The following is a 27,864-nucleotide window of genomic DNA, read 5'->3' on the forward strand; positions in this document are numbered from 1 at the left end:
GTGTTATTTTCATAGAACCTGCTGTTAACTGGCAACTGATTTTTCCTTAATCAGATATTATTGGCTTTATTGTGCTTGAATTTATTATATCAGCCAGAATAACTAAAATGTTCCATATCACTAGCCATTATTTCAGTGTAGACAACCATCCTCTATGAAGCTCCTGATAGTCTTTTGTAAAGCTTCTGAGATATAAACACTGACCATTCAAAGTCCAGTCAGTAAAATCACCAGTTAGTCCAGGTTTTCTGTTCTTTTTTAGCTATCTGGTATTGATTTGATGAATCTTTGATCTCACTCAGTATGTTGCAGGATGAAAATCAATGACCTTATTTTCAAGTTTATACATTGAGTTTACTCAGTGTATTATATGAGACATATTTTGCATTTCAGTTTCGCTGTATGACAGTCTTGCTATATACCAGTTTCCCTACCTGTAAAATTCCATTCTGTCTTGAAGACTCCTTCAGCACTGCCTTTTTGGAAAATCCAGCAGATCCCCATACAGTTCATGTATTTTTAAAACCTTTTAGTGCTTTTGCAGAAGTATATTTTTATGAAGCAAGTTGATTTAATATGCACTTAGTTTTGTACAGTAAATTTTTAATGAAGTTCTTATTTCTTTTTGAGCTTACCAACAGGTCAGTTCAAAAAAAAAAAATCTGTGAATCTTTGGTTATGATAGCTGTGTCTGACTTAATGGACACACCTGGTTTGATGTAACCTATGGACAGGCTGATGAAGACTAATAAGTTGCCAAGAATAATGGTAAATGATTCACGTTGTGGCTTCTACGGTGAGCTGGAAAACACAGCGGATGTTACAAAGAGTCATTATGGCTGCTAGGGAGAGCAATAGAAGAGAAGTCACTAAAATCATTTATCTTCATGATCATTTAGCCAAATACACTTTTTACAGAAGAAATTTTTGTTATATTAGAGTAGAATTTGAATATAGAGGGCTTAGAGTTACTCTTCCATGCCAGGAAACAGTAGTTGGTACTTAACAAGAATAATCCTTCCTGAGTTGTATATTGTGGATGCAGTTCAGACTTCCAGTAAGTTTGAAGAACTGCTGGATCCAAAGGTTACATTTAAGGGTTATAGGTTGCTGATAGTGCTGAGGGAAAGAAGCCAGCCTGGCTTTTATTCTGTCATCTGCTAGGACTTATATGTTTACATATATGCTGCTTTGTTAGTGAAACTTGTTGGGTGAAGAAATGCATCATTATTTGCTGGGCTTAGTTCATATAATGTTCAGGTTTTTTTTTGTGAACCATATTGTTCATATTTTCTTTCAGTGTTGTTTTTTAAATCTTGTTCTCTGATATTTGTCCTAGCAAAGGTTAAGGTCTTGTAGAGGTGATGGAATGCCATTCTCTTCATGGTTTTACTGAACTTTGTGCTCTCGAGTAATTTTTAAAACTGATTCCCAAGAATAAATTAGTGAAATTTCATAAGAATATTTTTCTCATATATTTTTCTTTGTTGCAAGCTTTTTTTTTTGTGAGCTGTTTTTATTTCCTATCTGCATATTTATTTCCATAAATACAATGATTTCACATTTTATACACGGGCTAAAGCTATTATTTGCAAGTGTCCTTTAAATTAAAAGTTTTCTGTTAATGTTGGTCAAATGGCACTTGCACCTTAATTTTAAGTTGAACACGCTGTATAAAAATGGAATTATACTATGCATGTTGGTTCTTTATTGTTTTTAGGTTTGATCTTCAGTTTCTCCCACCATCGTGTCGTTGTTGACAGTCTTCTACAAATTTCTCCCTTTTAGAATTCTTTCATGACACAACTGTCTTTTTATCAGCCAGTCCATTTGTAGCTTGCCTAATATCTTTTCTTATTTCATAGTAGCTCGTTCTTAGAACTTCTTTGTTATTTCTGATGTGAACATTAGAACATTAAAATGTTTAGCAGTTTGTTTTTTATCCTTTTTACAAGATACAGTCTTGCTCATTTCATTTCATTAAATAGTGTCCAGTAAGTGTTGTACATTAAACTCTTAAATGCAAGTTAATGTAACTTGCAAGACTTTAAAAGCAGTGATGTCTGTTAGTTGTGAAGCCAACATGTAGCTTATAGTACTCTATAAATGACAAAACATTCAAAATATGTAAATTAATTACTCCTTTAGAAAAAAAAAATATATATTTTTTAAAATATAATTTTGACAGGGAAGCAGCAAGGAACATTTTACCTATGCAATTGTAGTTTACTTCAGGGTATTTAATTTGCCCTTTTTTTCCCATTACATGCTAAAGTTATAGTTTTTACTTTTGTAATACTAGAAGTAGGCTTAATTCACTGCTACAGTACATGAATTAAAGATACCTTTTTGCTTTGAAGTATAACAAATCCTGTTTTTTAAGTACTTTTAGATCAGCAGGAGGAACTTTCATTGTAGCTAATGAGCTTACTGATATGACAGTTTCTGAAGATTCATAGAATTAAAGCTGTCTCTTCTTTTAAATGTAATGACTTTCCTACTTTTCTATTAGTATTCCAGATGAGAAATATTTTGTAATTTAGTGCACTTCACTAATTTCTTATTTTATGGTATTCTAAGGATTTATATTGCATTTACTCAGGCTGTTGTTTTATTTGATTGACTATAATTTACTCAGGCCTTACAGGTAACCATATATAGAGTCTTCCTTTGACATTGTAGTAACTGTATAAAACTGCAGATTTTCCTTCCTCTGAAAGTCATCACTCATTGTTACTTCATAAATAACTTAGCTGTTTTCTCATTTTTGAGACTTTATTCACTTTTTTCATAGACAGACTTTTTTTTTTTAACTAGGAATCAAATTGTAATTTTGATATATTTTGGAAGAAAAAGTCAAATAGTAATAAATTGGAAGTGTTGCTATTAGTTAGCTTTCCAGGTGAGAATTGTAAATGTTCAGTTAAATGTTACTCGATGTTCACTGAAAGAAGGAAGAGTAAAATAAATCTTTGGAAAGTACTGGTAAACACATAAGCATTGAATTTGAATGAAGAAGAGGAAGAATTTGTCTTATCAATTTTTGGGGTTAGATACTTAACATGTTTGCTGCTTGAACTCTTTTGTTGATACACGTACATTTAATACGTACACTCGTGTTAATGCATACATTTTATTTTTTTTTAGATTTACCATTATCACATAGTTATTTTTGATATTAGAAGTATTTTAATAGCATCTTTTCCATAATGTCTTTTTTTGTGCGTTAATGCTAGTAAGCAGCTAAGCACCACTTGATCACATAGCCACTCAGTTGCTCCCCACCAGTGGGATGGGGAAGACAATCTGGAGAGTAAAAGGAAGAGAACTCATAGGCTAAGATGAGGACAGTTTACTAGGGAGAACAAAAACTGTTCACACAAATAAAGCAATACAAGGAATTCATTCGCTACTTCCCATCAGCAGGCAAATGTTCAGCCATGCCTATGAAAGCAGAGCATCATACATAACAGTTAGTTGGGAAGACAAATGCCGTAACTCCAAATGTCTCCCCTCCTGCTTCTTTCCTCCCAGCTTTTATTGCTGAGCACAACGTTGTATGGTATGGAACGGTCAGTTGGGGTCAGCTAGCCTGATTGTGTCCCCTCCCAGTTTCTTGCCCATCCCCAGCATACTCACTGGTGGGGCAAAGGCACAGGTTGCCCAGAGATGTAGATTCTTCCTCCACAGAGATCTTGAAAGCTGTCTGGACATGGTCCTGGGTAACCTGCTGTAGGTGTCCCTGCTGGAGCAGAAGATTGGACCAGATGACCTCCAGAGGTCCTTTCCAACCTCAACCAATTCTTGATTCTGTGAATCACTGCTTTTGTCTAGTATTTGCTATTCCTCTTTTTCTGATCCCCATCAATGGCACAAAAAGACCAAGTCTGAGAGTGAAGTTTAATCTAGATTCATTAAAATGCACAACACTCCCACCTCCAACATTTAAAAACATTAGGACAGCTTAAGAGAGCAATATTAATATATATGCTAACCACAATTTATATGTCAAAAAGAACATTTTTCTTATTACAGAATTTTGAAAAGTTTATGGCAAATTCCTTAGTATGAAAAAAAAAAAATCTTTCCATTATGCATTGCTTGGGCTTTTTGTTTTATCTTATTTTCTTATTTTAAGTAGCACATTCACAGGGTAACCAGGATTACTGTTTGTTGGATGGCTTTTTTGTATGTTCAGAAAACAGTACAAACTTCATGAGTTACTCCGTACTCCATTATACTCAATCAGTACCAAAATCAACAGATGATTCCTGTTTTGCAGGTTGCACAATTATGCAAGTTCTCATAGCAGACTCAGATGTGAAATAGTCATCCATTCAGAGCTTTATTTGAACAATATTTGTAACTAATATGCTAAACACCTTAATTTTTATTTTATTTTATTTTGAGAGAGAATGCCCTTTTTAAATGCAAGGTTTATTTTCCAGTTTATTTACAGTTACATTTGGGATGTTCCTCTGCCTTAAATGGTAGTTTTCAAGAATGATGACCATGCAAAATAACTGGAAGGCTTGTTACCAAGCAGAGGTCTGTTTTTTTTTTCCATGTCTGTCATTTGAAATTTATTTTTAATGGCTTTTCCGGAAAAAAAAAAAAAAAAAGAGAGACTCAAGAGCAAAAAGAGTATTAAGCAGTAGTGAGATTTAGACAAATAGAGTATTATTTATGTACTGGAATGAAAAGGGTAGATATCTGCTAGAAGACAAATAAAAAACATCAAGCAAGTTATGCAGAAATTGTTTGCAAGAGGAGCATTAAAATGGCAGAAAGGGCAATGTTATAGAAAAGAATTGGATATGAATAAATTCTGAAGATGTTTAGATTCTTGAAGATGAGAAAGTTTAATTTTAATGAGCAGGGAGGTGTTGCAAGTGCATCTGTATGTGTGTCTCTCTACTTGTACAGCTATCTTAAGATTAGAGATTGCGGTGTTGGGATTGTTTAGAAGACTGATAAATGTGGTCAGGTTAAAACTTCAAAACTTTACTGGACTGATATTCATTAACATTTCATGCTAATGGTTCATTCTTAATTGTTATAAATCAATATTACTGCATGTTGAAAGCAGTTATTAACAGTCATATCCCAAATTAGCTGTGAATATATATACCCTGCAGTCAGCACAGTACTTCATGGTCTTGGTTCCCAAGGGGTGAAGTGATGAGGCTCAAAAGCTCTTCAGTGAAGGAAAACACAACTGATGCATGTGTCATCTTTCTCTCCCTCCTCCAAATTGTCCACATGTGTACTGCGCAACACAGGGATATTATTTTCCTGTGCTGTGGCAGGTGTCATATCTTGCTGCTTGGTCATTTTTTCCCCTTGGTTAGCAGCTGCTTCTTTCTTTCAACAGCAATCCAATGATAGACAATTCACTGACGGTCAATTATTCATCACTTGGGGGAATCAGTTTTCAACTTTTGCCCATATTTTCATGTTTTTAGCTTAAACTGTGCATCATAAAAATAGACGTGGTACCAAGCTTCTTTCTGCACGGAAAGTTCTCAAGACAACAGACCAGGGCTCTTGTGCAGTTAGTATAGGGTTCAGCTAGTATAAGGTCTGAGGTCTATTCCTAGAGATAATAGTACCATTGTTACTAGGAACCTGGGTACAAAAACATCTATACATTGTTTACCAGTTATGCTACATTACTGTGCTTATATTTGAATTCAAAACAGGAGAAAATTTGTTAAATCCTGCTTAGAGAGCTTTTGCTTTCATGTGTGCAGCTGGAGGCTGCTGTGCCGACAGAAGGGAAAGTCCTCAGGCTTGAGAGGCAATGCCATTATCAGAGCTTTGGGAAAAAAATCAACAAGAATAATGTATAGCACCTATTTAAAAAAAGAAAAGTCAAGAAAACAAGAAAATGTCTGTAGAAGGCAAGAGAAGAGGTCATCTTGGGAACAATAAAGCATACGTGCTGTATTTTTAGTCTTCGTCTGTGACCTTGAGTGAATATATCCAACTACATTTTATTGTGGTTAATGGATAGCTGAGACTATAGCTGAGCTTCTTCCACTAACTATAGCTGGTGTTTACAGAAACCTGCTAATATTTTGCCTCTGTGTTTACATGCTATTTCTGTGTTAGTGCTCTAGACCATCTGACAATGAAGGTTTTCTTGTTTGCTTTGTTTTGCTTTTTTTTTAGGCTATATTTTGTCATTCGATGGTACTAAACAAATACTACTTTAATAGTGTATTGACAATTTTAGAGAATCACTCAGTAGGCTTTGTCCACTATCCAGTATCCGTGAAGTTCAAACAGGAAAAGCAGTAGTATATTGTCAGAATCCTTTTTTTCATGGTATAGTTTTTTACATCTGGCCAGAGATCAGCATGTCACTGTCACTCTCTCCACTTCAGAATGTACTAGCCAGAATAGCACAAAAAAGGCTAAACAGCCATAGGCAAGAGGATGATTCTATCGGTATGGGGATGGTGACCAAGAAAACTGTCATAGAGGTTGGACAGCATGTGGGATTTCTAAAATACCAGCTGAAATATCTGTTGCAAAAAGTAACTGAAGGTTTGCAGCAATATAAATGAAAGAGAACACAAGTAGTACTGCTTTGCTTTAAAGAGTTATTTCTAGGATTAGAGATGAAAGGGGTGTTGTCACAAAGCTAGAAGAAATATTGCTTTAGTTTTAAGCAAGAATAATGATCTGGAGGTGGGTGAGAGGAGAGGGTTTCCATAGAAATTTGTTTAAAGAAAACAAGAGTTCCATATACTCGCGTTGTAAATACCATTTTCCATTTCTGCATTCTGAGATAACTGAAATATGGAACTAAAAGTTCAATAAGTACGATTTTTACCAAGTTTTACTGTGGCTACAATAGTGTTGTATGATTACAGAATATCCAAGAAACTGAGCAAAAAGGATTGATTTTAGGCAATTACACATCTCTTTATCTGACCTTAATGATATGAAAGTTTTTGGAGGAAAGAATAATCAAATATGTGGAGGTCAATCAGAATGGCATAAAATGAAAATGAATAGAAAAAGTAGTAGACTAATTTGCTAGCTTTGACTATTATAATATTATTATTATTTTTTTGGACACATGAAATCTATCTTGACTTCAGAAAATCACTTGATATAATGGAAAATGGAAAATTGTTCATTAGAATAAAAAGTGAAAGAAATGTACAATGCTGTCTAAAAGGAACATGGCAACAAAATAAAATTGTGGTATTGAAGCAACAAACATATCTGACATACAGTTAGGCAGTATTGTCAGTGGAGAGGAAGATTAGATTGTCATTACTGAATAGTCCTGAGGACGTAGAGTAAAAGAAATGAAAGTCGATAGTATGAAGTACAAGATCATGCATCTTGATGCTGTAATAAGAGCTCTGGTCAAGAAAAAAGGATATTTTACCTGAAGATAATCAGATAAGGTATTTCCAGTAGGAATAGTAATGCAAACATTAAAAGGGCTGGTGAGCCTGAAATGTTATGTAGAGAGGTTTTAATACAGATGCAGGTACAGAGGCTTCTGGAATAGTCATGGCATTAGAGAACCTGAATCAAGGGAGGAAACATGAAGAACAAAGTTGTTTAGTTGTTTCAACCCTGAAAAGCAGAAAGTGAGGAAGTCTAAATACTGTCTTTAATTTTTTTGATAAGGATAAGAGAGTTCAGAGGGTATAAATGAGATATTCTTCAGGCATACATGCATTGTATTTCATCAAGCAACTTTCTTTTGTGGGCTCACTAACATTCAAAACCCTCATCTTTCACTTAGTTTCCAAACTTATTATATCAGTTGTTCACTTCAGATTTGCTTGGGTTTATATATGAATCCTCTCAGGAAAAGTTTGTTCTCCCCCACCCTCCCTTTCCTCTTGTACCATTCTTCTCTGTGACTTCAGATTTTATACCATATTTTCTAGAAGGGCATGGGTGAATGTCGGTAAGTATTTCATGGGATCTTTTTCAAGAGCTGATTAGATTTGTAGTTTTGATTTTTCAACTATTTTCAGTCAATTTAAAATTGATAAAACAATAATTCCAAACTAATACCGATATGTTGCAAGCTAACCCCTACGTTAGACTATCAACAGAAGTATAGTCTTAAAGGAGAATAAATCTAGAAGATTCACATTGCTGAAATGAAAGGAAAGCTGAATGTTTATACTCAGGAACAACTTAAAATCATGACAGAGAGAAAAAGAACAACCAGGTACAGAATGAGGCAGAGATGTAAAGATCCTTGATCAAATACATAACTGTTCAAGGTCAAAAGAACTAAAGGAACCAAAATAAAAAAATGGCTTTGCTGAAAGCAAGAATTTGAAAATCTCAGTGCTTTGTCACCGAGTTATAATACAGCCTGTTAATCAGCTCTAGGCACTGAGATCTTTTTTTATCTGGCAAAAAGAAAGTGACTCTTTCTCAGCTGCTACCTGCATTTTTTTTTAAAAAATACCTGTGTATTTGCTGGGTCTTATCATCCTCATATTATGTATGTTATCTTAATTTTCTGCTATGAACTCATTTTAAGGCAAGACAAGCTATGTTGTGAAGAACTATCATAATATTAACTATCTGATTTTGATAGTTAATATTAAGCACAAGGTATATATTCTGTGTTTCTTAGGAGCTTTCTAAGTAAATTAGTGTCTTAAAATTATGTGCGCCCACCCTCAAAGGCTTCTTTTGCCAGCAAAAATATGACTTTATATTAAAAACAGGTTGGTTTCTGAAACCTGTGAAGACCGAAACACATCTGTAGTCAGCATTGTCACCTTCTAATTTTAGCTCTGTTTCTGAAACAGTTTCTTAACTAGCTAGATGACCTATCTGGTGATGATTAGGGTTTGCCAGTCACTGAGTGAAAATCTGTCATGTCTGACATATGATTGGAAAGCAGTGAGTTAGAGTAAACAGAGGATTCTTTAAATTATGATTATAAACTGAATTGAGTTATAAATTATAATGTGAACATACATTTATATTCCCTTATTCTTTTTAAGAATGATTGTATAGAAATGGCTTTTTTTAGGCTGCATTAGCATTTTCACAGGTTATACTTTATACATTTATACTTTATACATATACTTTATACATTTTATACTTGTGTTAACCTTTCTGTTATGAATGGAATTGTAGTTGCTATGCAACATTTTAATCCAGTCATATGGGGACCCTTGTCAGACTTTTCTGAGAGAAACGTGTTCAGTGAGTGTATCTCACTTTCTATCACATAATGCTACTCAGGATAAAATCATGGATCCATTGCAGATCTTACTGCCTCCATAGGGCCAAAAGCTTTATCCAGGGTTTTTGTAGATGACGGTAACTTTATGTTTATAGGTACAGTACATTATGAACGGAATAAATGATGAAAAAAATTAAGGTGTGCCATTAGACTAAAATTCAAAGTATGTTCTTCTCTAAATATTTTTTCAATGGAACATATTGAAGTGTTAATTTTACTTCATAAACAGACAGGAAATAAGTTTTAACTGACTTCAGTACTATAAGTCCAGGCTGGAATACATGCTAACAGGAGTTACCCTGATCTTACCTTTATGGTCTTGATATTTTAAACTATTTACAGATCAAGTGTTCAACTTCCATGCATTCCTTCAAGTGTTTGGAAGTTGAATTTCTCTTTTTCTGATAAAGAAAGTTTACAGTTTTTCTGCATCCTGCTATAAATCCCTCATGTTTTCTCTCTGCTCTTTTCATTCTCCTAAGCGCTATGTTGCTCTGGCTCACCTCAGTGTCTGCACTTCCCTCTACCTTGAAAAGCACTTCGGCTCTGGTAGATTCTGTTGTGTTTCTTATTAGGTATTGTGCTATCAAACTAAGGAGTTGAGTTTTAGGTTTCATACATAGGTGTTTAATGGCCCCATTTTCTCTGTTTCTGAGGGTCTTATTTTCTTCATGATCTACCATACAAATGTTGGTATTTTTTCTGTTTTAACAGAATGAGATTTAGGAAAGCTTTGTGGTACTTGGAGTCGTTTCAAAACTTTCCCTCTAGTTGTTAATCAGAAGAGACAGACTGGCATATGTATATCTCAAGTTATTTAAAACAGACTGTTAGTTGCAGTGCTATATCTTAAGCATAAGAATAAAACAATTCAGCATTCAAACAGCATTCATCTAATCAGAATAAGGCAACTGCGTAAGTGAGGAGAACTGAGCATTGGAGAGTGGCTTCCCTCATCTTGTAATTTGGTCAGTGTGCTTTTATTTCAGAATTTAAAATGTATGCTGATTTGGATAAGGGTTTAACTTGCATATTTTACAAACAATGTTTCTCATTTAAGGTGTTAACAGAGTTAATGTACTGTATTTTAGTCTCAGCAGAAAACCTGGAGAAGAGCCTGAAGCATATGGAGAGGCAACTCCAACAGCTTGAGAAGGATTTGCAGACTTTTCCAGTTGCTGAAGATAAGCATGATAAGTTTGTAGCAAAAATGTCCATATCCTTTGGAGTATTCCTTAAAAAAAAAGCACACACAGAAGTAGTTTAACTGCACTCCTTTAAACTTTAAATGTCTTTGCCTAGCTTTTATCTAGTCTGTAGCATTTATTTCTGAAAAAATATAACTCTTTTCTCTCTAAAACTAAATACATGAACAGCCTAATTAAAGTATTCATCTGTAATGAATGGAATGAGGGGAAAAATGCTGTCAGGTCTTATTCTTTGTATAAGTGTCTTAGTGAAAAGTAGTTAAAATAGGACTGTTAAGCACTTGACTTTAATTGATTTTTCTCATAAGAATATATTAGAGAAGGATGTACATCACCTTGAGTTTGTTTGTTTGGCAGTGTATGCATTACCATTGAGAATGATTTTGTACATGCAACCGTGAAAACAAAATTTCTCGTATTGCTGAAATGAGATTCATAGCTTATGAAAACAGGTTTCTGGTCTTATTTTTGTCAAAATTCCTCTTCTTACTATTTATTCCAAAACCCCATGGCCAACTTAACTGCCTGTTTCTCTAATAAGAAACCTTGTGACAGGAAGGTCATTCTACGAGAAAATTGTTCTTTAAGTTAAACCTCCCTACTAGGTGTTGGCCCTATATGCTTGGCACAAAGAACATGCTGGAAGCAAAAATACTGGCAGACATAGAGAGACAAGTTCAAATTTCCTTAGTAGGCATAGTTAGGTTATTACCTAACTGGAAGACTACTTTGCTATGTATAAAGACAGGAGGACTCGGGAGACAGGTACTCGTTGCTCTTGATTAATCTAATACTCTTAAATAAAAGACGGCAAGAGACCCTGAGGCCAAGTGGATATACTGGCTTTTGTCATTGCTGCATTAGGACCAATTCCCTCTTCAGTAGACTAGCTGCAACCAAAGTGTATACAACTTGGCTTTAGGCCTTCTCTGGACTCTCTGAGGTATCAGTAACCTTTCAGTGTTATTACTAATTTTTTGTAAGGTCACATATTTTGTTGGTGAAGTAGTTCTGTTTTTCGTTGTTTTTGTTGCTATCAGTGCCTTTCTTTTCCAGCTCAACGTTGTTTTGAGAGATTTGCTGCAACCCACCAGCATGGTGCCTCTATAGGGTGAAACGTAAGTTTTGTATCTGAAGAAGCCAATAGCGTAGAGGAGAACTTGGAGAGTGGTTTGAAAGGCAAGAGGTAAAGTATTGCTAGGAGGTTAGAGGAAAACATATCCATGACAACATTCTCAGAAATAAAGCTAATCTGTCTGTGCTTGGTTAAGAAAATGATGTGTAGTCTATGAAGTTTATTAAGAAATTAAATCTCTGAAAAAGGGCAGACTCCTCTTAATCTAAAAACATTATGATTCTGGCATTTAAAATACCCTATAACCTTTTACATTTTTAAGCTGAGGACTAGGGTTTGAAGTAACAGATAAATTAATATACAGCTGTCTTTGGAGATGTGGTTGTAATCATAGAGCCATAGAATCATTTAGGTTGGAAAAGATCATCAAGTCCAACCATCAACCTAATACTACCAAGTCCATCACTAAATCATGTCCCAAAGTGGTACATCCACACATTTCTGAAATACCGCCAGGAATGGTGACTCCATAGTCTCCCTGGGCAGCCTTGTTCAAATTCCTAGCCACCCTTTCTTTGAAGAAATTCTTCCTAATATTCAATCTAAACCTACTCCATACCTATAAAACAGGTATGAAAGAAGGTAACAAAATTCACTTGGGAATGAGTGAAGGATAGCCTGAAGAAATTAGTTTCCTTCTTAAGAAGGAAAGCACAGAAAAGTAAGTTGAGAAATAAATCTGTGCTACTGTTGAAGAATATTAAAGCACTTAACTGATTTCTTCAAAAAGGATAGTGATCATCTTAAGAAATGAAGAGGAGGATCGTTGTGCTTTCCTTTTCAAGCATCTCAGAAACAGTACTGCTACTGAAGATGTAGCTTATCAATGTGTGCCAAGAAGATAAGCTGTAACCAAAAAGTTAAATTAGTTGTTTGCAAGAGTTGTCCCTCGGGAGAACTTTGGTTGACCCAACTGTGCAATGTTTTATATGAAGTGATGATCTTAAATGAAGGAGTCAGCAGAAGTATTTTTTAAAATAAAATAAAGAGCAATAAATGCCCAGGACTACCCGTTGGTCACAGAATACTTTAAAAGATTTTAAAGTGAACTCAAATATTTACCTATTGAACTACATATTCTTACATGAACTAAGTTAGCCTGTTGGGACTGTTAGCTTTGGGACTACAAGCCCTAGACACCAGAGGAACTGGAGCTGAGAATATGAACATAATTTTTTTTTAGAAGGGCTGCAAGGAGGATCTGAGCTTTGGAGCAGTAAGTTTGGCTTCTGTACCAAGAAAACTGGTGAAGACCAAATAAAACCAGAACCAATGTATAGCAAGACAGAACACACACGCACACACACACATATATATATATATATGTATATATATATATATATGGGAGTACAGTATGATGGGGGAGGTTCAGTGTGGGCTTTGTAAAGGAAAGAACCATCCCTTGCAGATCCCTTACAGAATGTAGATAAGGGTGAGACATACAGTAGAGCATCACTGAATTCTCATTCATCTTTCAACAAGGTGTGTTAACAAAGACTTCCAAGGAAACAAAGTTCTCAGGGGAAAAGTGGAATGTTTATTTATTCTGGACTAATGTCTAGTTTAAAAAATATAATTGAAAAACTCGTGCCAAAAGGCAGATGTTGGTAGATACTGACAAAAGGGCAGGTTAACCTCAGTGACTATGGTGTAATACATCTGTAAGAAAAGTTCTTGTAAACAACTGTAGTTAAAAACAAGGAGAAAACATAAGTTGCTGTAAAAATCAGAAAAATCTTGAGTGCTTCCTTTACCCTATGTCAGAAAGTATATTGTACACCTATTGATGCGGTAGAGAATACTGACAACAACCAGCAGCAGGCAAAAGGTTCTGTATGATGAATGTTTAAAAAGATCAGGACTCTGAAACTGGAAAATGAAAAAAATAGGAGAATATAGTAAAAAAAAAAAAATTGTAATTTTGTATGCCATGGAAGATGAAAGCTAGGAACATATTAATTATTATAAATATTTATAAATAACCAATGTAAAATACTGTCCAGAAGGGTAGAACGTACTAACAGAAGTGTTTTCTCAGCAAATTATTAAACTGTAGCATTTACTTTCAAGATGTTGTAGACAATGGTAATATAAATGAATTTCATATAAGGCTTAGATAGTTAACTAAAGACAGTATGTCTGGAGCTCTAAAACACAGTAGTCCAGAGGTAGCTTTAGCTCAGAAAATCACTAACCTGGAGACTGTTAAATACTGTTAAAGCTAAATACTACATCAGTTTAATTGCCATGCTATACTTACCCTATTTCCTTCTTGTTTTCCCTAATCATTGGGTATTGATTGCTGTCAGAAACAGGTGAGATGAATATTTTATCTTACTCAGAATAAATCAGTACAAGTAAAACCAGCCATACTATATTTTTCGTTATATTACACTATTCAAACAGTATTTTGAACAGAAAATGTTATGAACAGGAATAGTTTGCCCTCACCTACTACCTTTCCCAGTAGAAAGGCAGTAATTTCAGAACAGTAAAGTTTCATGTGGTTTCTAGTAATGTCTGTGAACACACTAATTAAAGAAGCTCACTTTTGGAAAAACAGGAGCTTCAATAAATTACGAAGCAAAAAAGGTTTGATGTAAAGGTTAGATAATCCTGCACAGCATGATGAAGCCTGGACCTGTCTTTACTTTTATTCCTATGACAAGGAAAGCTGAATGATGGTGAAGTCTTGAAAGGCATGCAGCTCATAAAAAGAAATCAGCAGGAAATCTGAAAAAGGAAGGATGGTGCTTTGTTGGAAATAATTTTTCATCCTGAGTACAATTAGGCTCCATGGACAAGCAGGCTATTACATCCTGTCACTAAATATCACAACCCAAAGGCCCCTAATGAACTGATTAGCATTCTTGTTTCTTTAGGAAGTCAGATAGATGCACAGTTGATACACTTTTATTGACCAAGTCTATAATTATGAATGTTTCTCTTATACATTAAATTGTGCTAGTTTGTCAGTCATCTTATGTATACTAACTGAAAAGAAGTGATAGTCATTATTGCAGTTCATTTGCTTGCTTTAATTAGGACAGTCAAAGAATATTGAAATTATATTGATTTAGACTATTAAATCCATTCAATGTAATGTTCAATAAAAATCACAGTGAACAAAATACACTTGGATGTTCAAAGTGAAAATTTAGTGCCTTTATGGAGAGTACTTCAATTACATATTGAAAGCTTAATTAAGTAGTTTAGTCTACATCTTCTATATCAGTCCAGCTCACATCTCATGATTTTCTAAGTAGCAGCTGAGAAACTTGACAAGTTGTAGCCTACCACTGAGTGTATTTGTGATAGCAATTTTCACAAAAGTTTATGGAACTAATACCTGAGAGACAATAAGTTGGTTGATGCCTTTCATCTGGGAATACAGTCCTTTCTTTCTGATCAGTTCCCTGTTCCTCTTTCCTGTTGCGTATGCTAATTCATTAGGGGAAGATGTAGTACTTAGCCAAATCAGAGCCTGATTCAAGTGAGGTAGAAGAAACCCATTTCAGCTGCAAAGCAGAAACTTCACACTGCCTGTAAACTGCTGCTTATCCAATCAGCCACATAGTTTGAACTGTGCAGTGTCAACAAACCAAAACCTGTAAGATATCCTAGCATCCTAGGGGCTCTGAAAGATTACAGGATCTGGTTAGGTGAAAAAGGATAGCATGTTACTCTTTGGGATGTTGACTGTGTGGACAGTGAGAGAGAAGGTTTTGGCAAACAATTTAAATTTAACTTAAAGTGTATAATTCCTTTATATATATATATATATATATATATATCTTTAATATCTGGTCTGGACTTCAGTCCAGCTAACACTGGTTTTGTTCGTAAATACGTGGGATATACACACTGACACAAATATATGTCAATTTGTTTTAGTATTATGTTCAGTATAGAGATAAAAAGGATTGAGTAAGTCAAGGAAAAGGTATTACTTGACAAATACTCTTCAGAAGGTACTAATTTGAAAATCTAAACATTTGTATTTGCGGTAGAATGGATGCAGGACTTTGAGACTTTTCAGGATGTCCTGAATTAAGAGACATCCTGTCAGTAACCTGACTTGTTCTATGATTTTAGTGTTGGATGAATTTTATAGTTCATTGAAGGTAAGAATTGTCCTTTTTTTAACTACCTTTCACAAAAGCCTGGAGACGAGAGAGCTCAAGGAGGATATTACCTATGTATATAAATATCTGATGGGAAGAAGTCAAGATGACAGAGGCAGAATATTTTCAGTGGTGTCCAGTGAGAGAACAAGAAGCAATGGACATAAAACAAAATTCAGGAAGTTTTTTAAACAAGTGGGAGGAAAATTTTACTGTAAGGGTGATTGAACACTGGGACTCGTTGTCCAGAGAAGTTGTAGAGTCTCTACCCTTGGACATACTCAGAGTCTGCTTGGACAAGATCTTAAGCAGCCTGTTCTAATTCATCCCGCTTTTTGAGTGGAAGAGGTTGGACTAGGTGATATCCAGAGGTATCTTTCAGCCTCAACCATTCTGTCCTGTAAAGAACTTTTTATGCATTTCTTGAACTATTATATTCAGATAAGGAATTCTACTGTTGAACCTTGCTGTCTGTATTAATTGAAGTCTCTGTGCCATGTATTTTTCAGATAATTGCAGCTATTTTCCCAAGAACTTCATGTGGAAAATTCTAACTGGAACCCTGCAAAATTCACACCCTTCGGCCTTTAAAAAAGTTGAAATTCTGGTTGGAAGTGACCTCAAAGTCTACTTACACCAACCTTTGAAAAGTTTACTTTGTTTTTATAGAGACTATTGCTGGCCTGGGTATTGGCAGTCTCAGTTCCGTTTTGAAATTCTGATAAAATATATGCAGCATCTATGCACCTGTTAATCTTTTGTTCTTATGCAGAATCATATTCCTTTTTGGATTTTCTACACCTAATGCATAGATTAGTTTGTGAAAAAATCACATGTAGAAAATATGGGGTCTTATGAGGAAATGTTTGGCATGCTTAACATCATTCATTATCTGTTGTAGAATAACAGCTGCTTTTACGTGTCTTGATACCATACACTATATTAGTATTTTACATAGTACAATATATTAAAATCAGTATAAACTTAAGACAGGCAATCCACCATGAAAAGAGCTGCCGTGAATATGCAAGACCAAACATACAACAGTTTGAAATTTTGCTACATATATTACTCATTTCAGCCCTTCATTGTTTTCCTCTTCTATTAATGAGCAGAATGATGATCTGTAGTCCCATGAGTGAAAAAAGGCAGTCCATGAAGTGAAGCCACTTCACAAAGTTAACAAATAACTAACTTTTTGATTTCCTTTTCTTCCCACCTGTGTTGCAGCTCTGCTGTACTTCTGTCTTCATTCATCCAAAGCCAATGAATTGCGTAGCTGATAATGCATATATATCAACCTGTTCATAATAATTACAGTTGGGATTGCTGTGCTCAGTAGTATTCCCTGTTGTCTCCAGTTTAGCTAGCGCTGGCTAACAAAAGCTGTATTTAAGGAAAAAAGGAAGAGGACTTATTAAGAATACCTAAATTGAAGCATAGTCTCTGTAGAATGTCAGGAGCTTAGGGTATCCCGTAACACACCAAATGGAAAATAAAAATCTCAGAATTCATTTTGTCAGGGGTTCAAATACTGCATAGTAGCACATCTTTCTCAAATACTGTATTTTGAGTTTAAAATTGTGCAACACATATTCAAGGGGAGTCAGTTCTAATCATTTAAGCTAAGCACTTTATATGGACTCTAGTGGAAGGTGTCCCTGTCCATGGGAGGGGGTTGGAAGTAGATGATCCTTAAGGGTCCCTTCCAACTCAAACCATTCTGTGACTCTGTTAGTACAGCTGTAACTTTAGTCACAAAAATTTCTCCTCAAAGTTTCCTTGTTAGTGTATAGTGACATATCATTCATTTATAACATGAAGTATACCTTTTACTGATAAGTTTAACTTTTTTGGGGGGTATGATTTTTTACATTCCTAGAAGATTAAAGAAACCTACTGGCATGCTTGATATATGGCATTTATACCTACTGACAACAAAACAAAATTACCTGGTTTTCCTTTACCCTTCCACTCTACAGAAATAAACAAGCTCAAAATTGCAAGGCATAATTTACTTCTACCTAAGTTCTGTTAATGATTGAAGAGTTATGTATAAGTATCCTAAATTATAGGATCAAAAATAATTCAGATGTAAAAATATTTTTCTAATTTGACTTAACATTAATTTTACTGTTTTCCATTATTGCATTTTTTTTAAACCACTGACTTTTTGTTTGTTTTTAATGGTCGTAATGTGTGCTTGTGCCATGCCTTTTTTTTCATAATCCTTTTTTTCTTAATATTCGGGCATCTGTTCCTTATTAATCTCTTATCCACTTTACTTGCTGTCCCACCAATAACTTTTTAACATCCTTAATAATTTTAAAGGAACACATCTCTGAAAGCTTTAGTTTCCTGTAACCTTTGTGCACCTTGGAAACTAAGTAAAGGAGACATATCCAAATTAATATGGAAGAACAAGTGGGCCAGCAGTGTCATTTTCCTTTGAGGTATTGCTAGCCAGTCAGCACAGGCAGTTTGAAGCTGCTTACAAGCTTCATCTTGAGAAGTAGATAGAAACAAGGAAAAGCTTATATTGGATAAAGAGGGAGGAACCTTGTCAGCAGAAGAGAAGCAGAAGTCTGATATTAAGTGGTTGGGGGATGATGGAAGATGAAAAATCATAGAAATCTAAGCTACGTCAGTCCTTTTCTACAAAACTATCATAGTGGAGGCTGCTCTGGCCCTTACAGACCCAGCTAATAGCCATCATAGTGACCAGTTTGAATATTGTGCCTGAGAACAATATCGCATGATTTTCTGGCATAGATTCTAAATCATGAGAAGAAAACTATAAGCTGTATACTTTATAGACACAGAATCACAGAATGGTTTTACTTGGAAGGGATCTTAAAGATCACCCAGTTCCAACCCCCTGCCATGGGCAGGGACACCTCCCACCAGAGCAGGTTGCCCAAAGCCCCATCCAGCCTGGCCTTGAACACCTCCAGGGATGGGGCATCCACAGCTTCTCTGGGCAACCCGTTCCAGTGCCTCACCGCCCTCTGAGTAAAGAATTTCTTCCTATGTCTTATCTAAATCTACCCTCTTTTAGTTTAAAACCATTACTCCATGTCCTTTCACTAATTTCATGGTAAGAAGTCCATCTCCAGCTTTCTTGTAGCTCCCCTTTAGGTACTAGAAGGCTGCAATGAGGTCTCCCCAGAGCCTTCTCTTCTCCAGGCTGAACAACCCCAACTCTCTCAGCCTATCTGCAAAGGAGAGGTGTTCTAGCCTTCTGATTGTCTTCATGGCCCTTCTCTGGACCTCTTTGTTGGCATGCATCACTCCTGAGCTTGGACAAGGTGATCCTTGAATATTAACCAGTTTCCTTGGGCCTCTCCTCCCTCCAGGGCTTTGTCCCATGGTACTCCATGAAGGGCTTTGTCCATGGCACTCTGTGAACCCTGAAGAGGCCAAAGTCTGCTCTCCCAAAGCCCAGGGTAGCAAGCTTGCTGTGCTCCATCCTGGCTGCCCTCAGTATGCTAAACTGTACCATTTCATGATCTATCATTTTAAGGCTGCCCTTTAGCTTCATATTCCCCACCAGCCCCTCCTTGTTGGTGAGAATGAGGTCCAGCACAGCACCTTTCCTCATTGGTCTCTCTATCACTTGGAGAAGGAAGTTATCATCAGTGCATTCCAGGAACCTGCTGGATTGCCTGTGCCCTGCTGTGCTGTCCCTGCAACAGCACATGGTGCTTTTGGGGTGGTTGAAGATCCCCATGAGGACCAGGGCCTGTGAATGTGAGGCCACTTCTATTTATCTACAGAGGGCCTCATCTGCTTGTTCTTCCTGATCAGGTGGCCTGTAACAGACCGCACTATAATGTCACCTGTCCCTGCTCTCCCCTTAATCCTGACCCGTTAGCTCTCTGTCAGCTCCTCATCCATCCCCAGGCAGAGCTCCATGCACTCCAGATGCTCATTGACATAAGAGGGTGATATCCCCTCCTCACCTCCCTTTCATGTCCTTCCTAAAGATCCTGTATCCTTCCATCCTAACACTCCAGTCATGGAAGCCATTCCACCATGTCTGTGTAATGCCAATGGGGTCACAGCCCTGCAGGCCTGCATACATCTCTAACTCCTCTTGTTTATTCCCCATACTATGTGTGTTAGCATAGAGACATTTAAGCTGGGCTTACACACACACAATAAATTCTCTTTTACAATAATTGATGGGGGCAATGGGAGAAAAAGGTAAAATTGTCATTTCTTGTCTTGTACACCCTTTCCTGCAGCTTGAAAATAAGTGAACATACATATTTGTTTAGCTGACGTTCCATTAAACGCTTTATGAAATTGTCCTACATAAGGAAAACCTACACACAGTATTTCTTCTTTGAGCTTCTACTTTGTCAACTATGTAATCAAGTCTTGAATAAACGTGTTTGTTTTTTATTTGATTTCATTTATGTTATGCAGTATTTTGGTGCTTTTTATAAATTGCCTATCTCTTGTAGAAATAGTTCTGTTGTTTTCCACTTAATTTAATTAAATTGTATTGACATTGCAAATAGTCTTGGAAGGCATAAATACCTGCTGTAGCCACCAGAAACAAAAATGGATGCATTGCTGTTGCTACATTTTAGAAAGCTGTTAGGATGAGGTTTTTATCTTTTATGTTTTTATTTTATTTTATATTTTTAATACTATTGTTTATTAAAATTTCTGGTTTTACTCTGTTTTAAGTAAGAATTAGTGTTTCTTGATATGATAAAATATTCAGGTTAGTTATTGATATCTACCTAAATACCATCTTGCTTTTATGTATGTGTTAAAATGGCATACGTTTCAGTGAAGTTAGATACCAGTTCTAATCAAATTAAATAATTTCTTTATTTTAATGTGAGTATATTTTAAAAATATGTTCCGAGGCTCTAATTTACCTAAACCAAAATTATGTGTTTGACCTTAAAAATAATAGTACATATGTTTTTAAATGAAACTTCAAATAAGTTTCTAGAGAACTAGGGGAAGAGAGAGAAAGAGAATGCACTTGAGTAACTTTCTCCAACAGATTTGGAGACTATATTTTTAGATTCATCTAAAGGTAGAATTATTATTACTATTATTATTTGGTTGGTTGGTTTGGAAGATTTTTGAAGTGTAAATATAGTAATATTGTTGTTTAGTTATATACCTAAACCTTTACTTTCAACGAGACAGCAATATTTAAAAACAAACAAACAAAGAAAAACAGGTGCTTGAAGTTAGACTAGTCCCATACATTTCATATTAAATTACCTGCTAGCAGAATAATCTTTAAATAAAAAGTGGCAGAGAAAATTTGACGGAAACACCCTGATTTATTTAGAGCACTAATGTAAGCAGAAAATACTAGGAGGTGTATATGACACAGAAGGAATTATCTTGACACTTTATTTAATGCAAATGGAAAACGTATATGAAACACAGATCTATGTTAAGTTAAAAACTGTGGATTTGACTGGATTTACTGAGAATTCTTGCAGCCTTAACAGCAGCATACAGCTTTCTAGTTCATGCCAAAGAAGATTTTCGGAAACTCTCACGGATGCATGAGAACATGGAAAAGTTGTATCAGAATGTGATGGGATATTATGCCATCGATCTGAAGAAAGTTTCTGTGGAGGAGTTCTTAACTGACTTAAACAACTTCAGGATGATGTTCATGGTACAGTCTGTTTATTTAATCCCTAACATTTCTTAGAAATTATTTTTGTACAAACATTATTGAACAAACTAAAAATAGTTTTCTCTCTCTTTGATGGCATCTGATGCTTGTAACAGAAATTTTACTGTGCACATCCTACATTCTACAAAGTTAGGAGAATGAGATTTTGAATTATAATTTGTGGATTGTTTCTTTTTGATAGAAATGGAAATTCTTAATAGCCATTAATGTAATTTAATACAGAACCTCTTACATGTGTGTATATCCAGACGGGAAAATCTGGAACTCCACCTTTCTTAAATACATCTGTGTTTTCTTTTTAAAGGATGCTTGTTATTTATTTAAAATTTGTTATTTTGTTATTTGTTATTAATTTAAACCTTTTAACAGTCATTCTATGCATGCTTCTCCCATATGAAATCCACATCCAAGACTTTATTTTATTTATCTTTTTTCTGCCTGCAGCACTTGATCAGTGTTAAGGTTTACATATGTAATCAGGTTCCCTGCTAAGCAAAATCAAATCTCCTTATCCTAGCTTAAAATATAGCATATTTTCTCAAACTCAGTCTGTTTCTAAGGACTCTTAATTTATCTGACAATAGGTTATCTAGGATTTTGTTTTTTATACATTTGAAATGCTTACTTTTTTTGCCTTCTAAAAGTGTGATCTTTTGGGGATAGGTAGCTAAGAATTATTTTATTACTTTTAGTGTTTTTATTATGTTTGAGAAACAGACATTAGGCTATTGTTAAATGGCTTTTTTATGTATAAAGCTCAGAATGCTGTCAAAAGTATAATTCAAAGTCACTGTCAGTTAGGGGACTTTTGCCTTAGAGTTATCTAAAATAGTCATAGACACTGAGATTGGTTCAGTCTTCTATCACAGGACATCAATCTGCAAGCATTATATACATACAAATATACAAACATTCACAAGTACTAGCTCATTATAAAAGCGTTAAGTTTTTTGGAAATCTGAAATTTTCTTTAGGTATTTTTTGAGTACAAACACATTTTCATTGTGTTTATAAATATTAATAGTAGGTATTTTTTAATATTAAAAATATTTTTAGGTTTGTTTTCTATTTTGTAGGTTTGTTTTTTATTATTATTTTTGTTCTACCAAAATATGATTTCAGAGTTTTAACAGAAGTCTTTTCTGAAAAGTGAAGTAGGAATTTCTCACCAGAGTATTTCTTTAAACATTTGAGGCTTATTATATATGACTATGAACAGTCTTCTTGGCAAATTTCAGGATAATCAGCTGTTCTCTAAAAAATATTGGAAGTTCTTTTACTGTTGTCAGTATAGTTCTTCTGGAAGAAGGATGATTAACTTAATGATACGCTTCAGAATACATACTCAAGACTGGTATATCCCTCAGTTTAAAATACCCAAACAACTTTAAGAAGGTTTGAAATACTTTTTTAGAGTTCTTGTTTAGGATGAGTGGGGATCACTATCTTGGATATTTATAACTATATTCAGTCTGGTAAAGTTGGGGGGGCAGTAAGAACAGATTGTGTAGATAAAGCATTGGCAGAGAAGAGCAACAAAGCTGGTGCAAGGAGTAGAAAACAAGACATATAAGGGAACTGGGGTTGTTTAGTCTGGAGAGGAGGCAGCTGAGAGGAGACCTTGTCACTCACTACAAAGATCTATCTGAAAGAGGATTACAATGAAGAGGGTCACTTTTCTCAGGTGACAAGTGATAGGATGCAAGGAGATGGTCTCAAGTTGTGCTGGGGAGATTTAGATTGGATAATAGGAAGAATTTCTTCATGGAGAGGGTGGTCAAGCATAGGAACAGGCTTCCCAGGGAAGTGGTGGAGTCACCTTCCCTGGAGGTATGTAAGAGATGTGTAGACGTGGCACTGAGGAACAAGGTTTAGCAATGAGACCTGGTAGGTTAAGTTGATGGTTGGACTTGATGATCTTAAGGGTCTTTTCCAACCTAAATTATTCTGTGATTCTGTGCACCTGATTTTTCAAATATGGACGTTGTTTATATTTTCCTAACTTGCTCAGTTCCTAATTTGAAACACAGGAGTCCGATTTCAAAAATGCTAAATGTTATGAAATAGTTGTGTTAATTTAATTTCTAATGTTTAAGCCACAACTCCCATTTAAATGCTGTGGAATAAGGAATGCTAAATGCTCAGTTTCGTCTTGAATTGGAGACACAAAGTAATGGTTGTGCTCTATTTCTCTGTATCTCTATTTTCCCATACTTTTCTGTGTCTGTAAAACTAGCACCGATACTAACCTCCTACTTCACAGCAGTGTTATAAAGATAGATTCATTAATGCTTTGAAACAGTTAGATTTTATTGATGAGCATGATAGGAGAAACCTTGAGGAAAATTAATAATTCTGTCTTGCAGAGCACAGTTTGAAGGCTATATGAAAAGGGTGTGTAGATAAGGCATGAAACCACTTATCATTCAATGACACTAAACTAAATATTGAGTAGCTGCTCAGGTTTGAGTCTTTTTCGAAAAGATTTTTGAGATGCCTAGCGTGAGACACCTGAGGTTTGATTTTCAGAATTGTTTAGCATTGGTTTTGATTACTGACAGAAATGGAAGGTGTTTGGCATCTTGGAAGCTTAGCTCAAAAGATGTTTAAACTTAGTGCTAAATTTTCATTCAATTCTTAAAGTCCAAAATGAAAAGGTTACTTAAGTCACTGGTAGGTGTGGGAAGGTGAAGTTATGTCATTCTTGTTGTCAGGCAAAGATGACAATTTAAATACAATTTCATCTACTTATGATGCTTTTTGAGTTTTCAGTTCATGAAAACTAAGTATGTTTAAATCTGGAGACATAGATTTCAGGTTTATAGCTAATGTTGGAGTTCACTTCACAAAACCTAACATTTATACTCTGTGACTGCCAAATCTAGAGCACATTGAGCTGTCCAGATCCAAAAAATGGGTGAAGAACTGGTGAAGATTTGAGCATGTGTATTGGCATGCGTGTTCCAGCAATGTTGCACTGATGTAAGCCACAGTAATTCACTGAGAATTTACCAGCGTACGGGGCTGCTATTAAAATCATGGAAAGGTTATCTTAAAAATGCTTTTTTAAAAATTATTGCATTTTTTTTTGTTGCTTAGTGTCTGAATATCCAAAATAATTATTTAAAGTCTCTGAAACTCTCAGTTCTATTATGGCATTATTAGAACCTTTGGAGTGCTTATTTATGATTCAAAGTAAACAGCATTGTATGGCTATTAACCAGAAAACAAGAACTTATAAACCCACTGAAATAATGCATATGTAGATAAGAATAAGAAAAATACTCTGCTAAGTCACAGAAGCAATTTTTTTTTTTTTTGGTGTAGGAGCAGCATGAGTAAGAATAAATGTTGAAACTGTTTTAGAAGTACAAGTAAAACAGGTTGTTTAGATATTTTGACTTCTTCCTGCATTAATGTGTATTCTTAAGCTGTATTTCTTGCTGAATTTATAATCCCTATTTGGGGCTAATTAGTATGCTTTTAACGTCCTTGTTCTGAATTTGCTTACTTTTCTGAATAAAATGTGCTATATGTGGAATACAAAATATTTATTTGGCTATAAATTAAGGTTAGTTAGATGTGATTTTTAAGCTGTGTTTTTGTTTTTAAGATTCATCTTTCTTTTTGGTAAGACTTCAGTTTTAATGGAACCCTTTTTTTTTTTTTTTTCCACAGCAAGCAGTAAAGGATAATATGAGAAGGAGAGAAGCAGAAGAAAAACAGAGGCGTGCTAAAATAGCTAAGGAGAAAGCAGAAAAAGAAAAACAAGAGAGGCAACAAAAGAAAAAGCGTTTGTTAGAAATGAAAACAGGTGAGTAATGTAGAAAACAACTCATTTTATCCAGCATTTTACTGGAAGCAAGGCTGCTATTTATTTAATCTAAATGTGCTATGGAGAAAAGACAGAATAAATCATCGCTTTTCAATGGTTAAAGTTTATGTCAACGAGATTCTTAAATTTTGGTTTGTTAACAAGCTTCTCTAGCTTATCTGATTTCCTCAAGGTATTTTAGAACTCATAATGTTGCTTAATATTTTTCCATTAGAGCATATTGAATCTTGTGTGACCAAGTATAAATTCAGTTATGCTGAGAATCTGTTATGTTACCTGAGAACTGATGCTCTCCAAAGCATAAAGTCATTTTATTTCTTTTAACCAGGGTTACATATTCATTTTTGTTCCTATATGAGAACAAGCCCTTCCTGACGTACTATGGATTCTTCTTTGAGTATGTCAATTGTTATTTCAACAAGTCCCTGTTGAAACACCTTCAAAGAAACCTCTGTCATGCATTTTTAAAGTTATTCATTTATGCTGTGTTGTTTTTGTACCAAGAGACCACAGACACTGTGAATTTCTGTTAGTAAATAAGATGTCTGATGATCCTCTATACTGCTATATTTTACCTTAGACTGAGTTTCTGGAATCATTCAGAATGATATATGACTTACTCTGTAAATTATCATGAGCTACTTTCATTTTTTTTTTCTGAGCAGATCTTGTTAACAGTTTCCCACTCAAACCCTGGTTGGCACCTTTGGCATAAATGGTTATCTGTCTCTTTCACGTTTCACTAATATCCACGGTAGGCAGTTTTGAGGTGTGAGACTAAAGCTTTATATTAAGATGGAAACCAAGAGGCTGTTCTCTGAACACAGAAGTTTTAATTCTTTAGAAGTAAAATCAAGACCCAATCAGGAAAGTATCAGTGACAATCTTTGTAAAGCTCACAGAAGATAGTCCAGAAGACTAGAAAAAGGGTAAAACTGATGTCTGTATTCACGTGCAGTTGGAAGTGGTTAGATACTCATCTCTCAGACATGCTGTATGAACGACTGATACTGCTTTGGATGTATAATTGATCGTCCTTTTGGGTAAACTAAAGTTCCTCCCCAGTCCTGTTCTTCCTATTTTCCTGCTTCTGTAAAACAGATGCTAATGTTACAGACTTCTGAGTCATATGCCCACATGTATATATATAGCCCTATGGTAGCTAAACCTACTGCTTCAACTATTGTGGCTTTGAACTATCTATTTATCATCCACAAATCAGCTAAGACATTGAGTAAATAGCTGCTTTGTCTGTTAGTAGTTTTTGTTGTGGTTGTTTTGTTGTTTGGTTTTGTTTTTATTAGATCATATAAACATACAGAAAGAGATTTCTTGCCCTTGTTAGCAACCACTTAAGGTCCCTGAACTAAACAGCAAAAGATAGTAAAAGATGATATTATGGTCACCTGAAGCTATAAGTGTATTAGATCTGATAGTCACTAAATTGGCCGTTGCTGCGTTGTTGTTCTGCAGAGGTCTTTGTAAGGTTTCTTGTGCTTTTTACATTGAATTGTTAATTTACAAGTCTATTAGAGAACCCAAATTCTTGGAGTGGAAAGCACTTTCGGTACATAGATTTGTCAGGAAGTACAGCAACAATGTGCAAAGTGTGAGCTTGGAGGGGGGAGGTTGTATTTTTGTTTGTTTTTACTTTGGTATTCTTATTACAACCATGCTTACTAAGAAAAGTAGCATAGACTTTCAAAAAAAATTTACTACTTTTTTCTTCTCTTTTCCTAGCTATAGATAGTTCATTGAAAGACTAAGTCTTCTCCGTAAATCACTCACAAAATGTTTACATGTGACCTGCTGGCAAACATATAACCAGGTTCTCCCTCTGTCAAAACACTCAAACGTTTTCATTTGGAAGGTGACAATGTTGAGTAACTGTTTTTTTGCTTCATATTGTCTCTTTACAGTGATTCTAGATCAGATGTTGGATTTGTAGGTACATTATTTCAAATATTGTGTGAATGAAGCTAATCAAAATTTCTTAATGTCACCATTTCAGGAAATATTTTCTTGGATTCAAATAGATGCATAGAGAATACATATATAATATATACATGATATATATAATATAATAAACATACTATATAAATACTGTATATACACTATATATAATTTATACTATATATTATGTGCACACTATATAGTATGTATATTATAATGCGTATATATTATAATATTATATTGTATAATATATATATTCTGTAGAGAATAGTCTATATGTATTGACCAATTCTTCAAGGTATCTTTTTCATTGAACAGAACACAGTATACTCTGCATCTCCACTCTTTATTTTTCAATAACATTACTTTTTAACTGAAAATGACAGAAACGTTAGGGATACCTGTGTATCATTTAGTTATATGCCAGTCCTGACTTTCTTAACTGTTTCTGTTAAACTTCAAAAAATATATATATTAGTCTGACAATCATTAACAGCTCTGGTTATGCTAATAATGTAGACATTATTTTTCATTATCACTACAAATTTTTTTATTACTATCAATCACTATCACTACATAGTCAAGCAGTCAGTCCTTAACATTTGTGCCCTAAATTTTATGTAAGTATAAAAGCCCATGGATTTGATTTTGTATAGGTAGTAATGATGGCTACCAT

At 34.9% G+C, this 27,864-nt stretch overlaps 1 protein-coding gene across 1 annotated transcript in view; it reads left to right on the forward strand.

The window, feature by feature from the left end:
* The window catches only part of DIAPH3 (diaphanous related formin 3), a 242,523-nt gene that overhangs the window by 136,513 nt on the left and 78,146 nt on the right, over positions 1–27,864 (forward strand). Inside the window, 3 exon segments of the mRNA XM_050709286.1 lie at positions 10,342–10,465; positions 21,214–21,379; positions 25,079–25,214. Of these exon segments, the coding sequence (XP_050565243.1) occupies positions 10,342–10,465; positions 21,214–21,379; positions 25,079–25,214 (426 nt within the window).

This window comes from Cygnus atratus, chromosome 1 (genome assembly GCF_013377495.2).
Source record: "Cygnus atratus isolate AKBS03 ecotype Queensland, Australia chromosome 1, CAtr_DNAZoo_HiC_assembly, whole genome shotgun sequence".
NCBI lineage: Eukaryota > Metazoa > Chordata > Aves > Anseriformes > Anatidae > Cygnus > Cygnus atratus.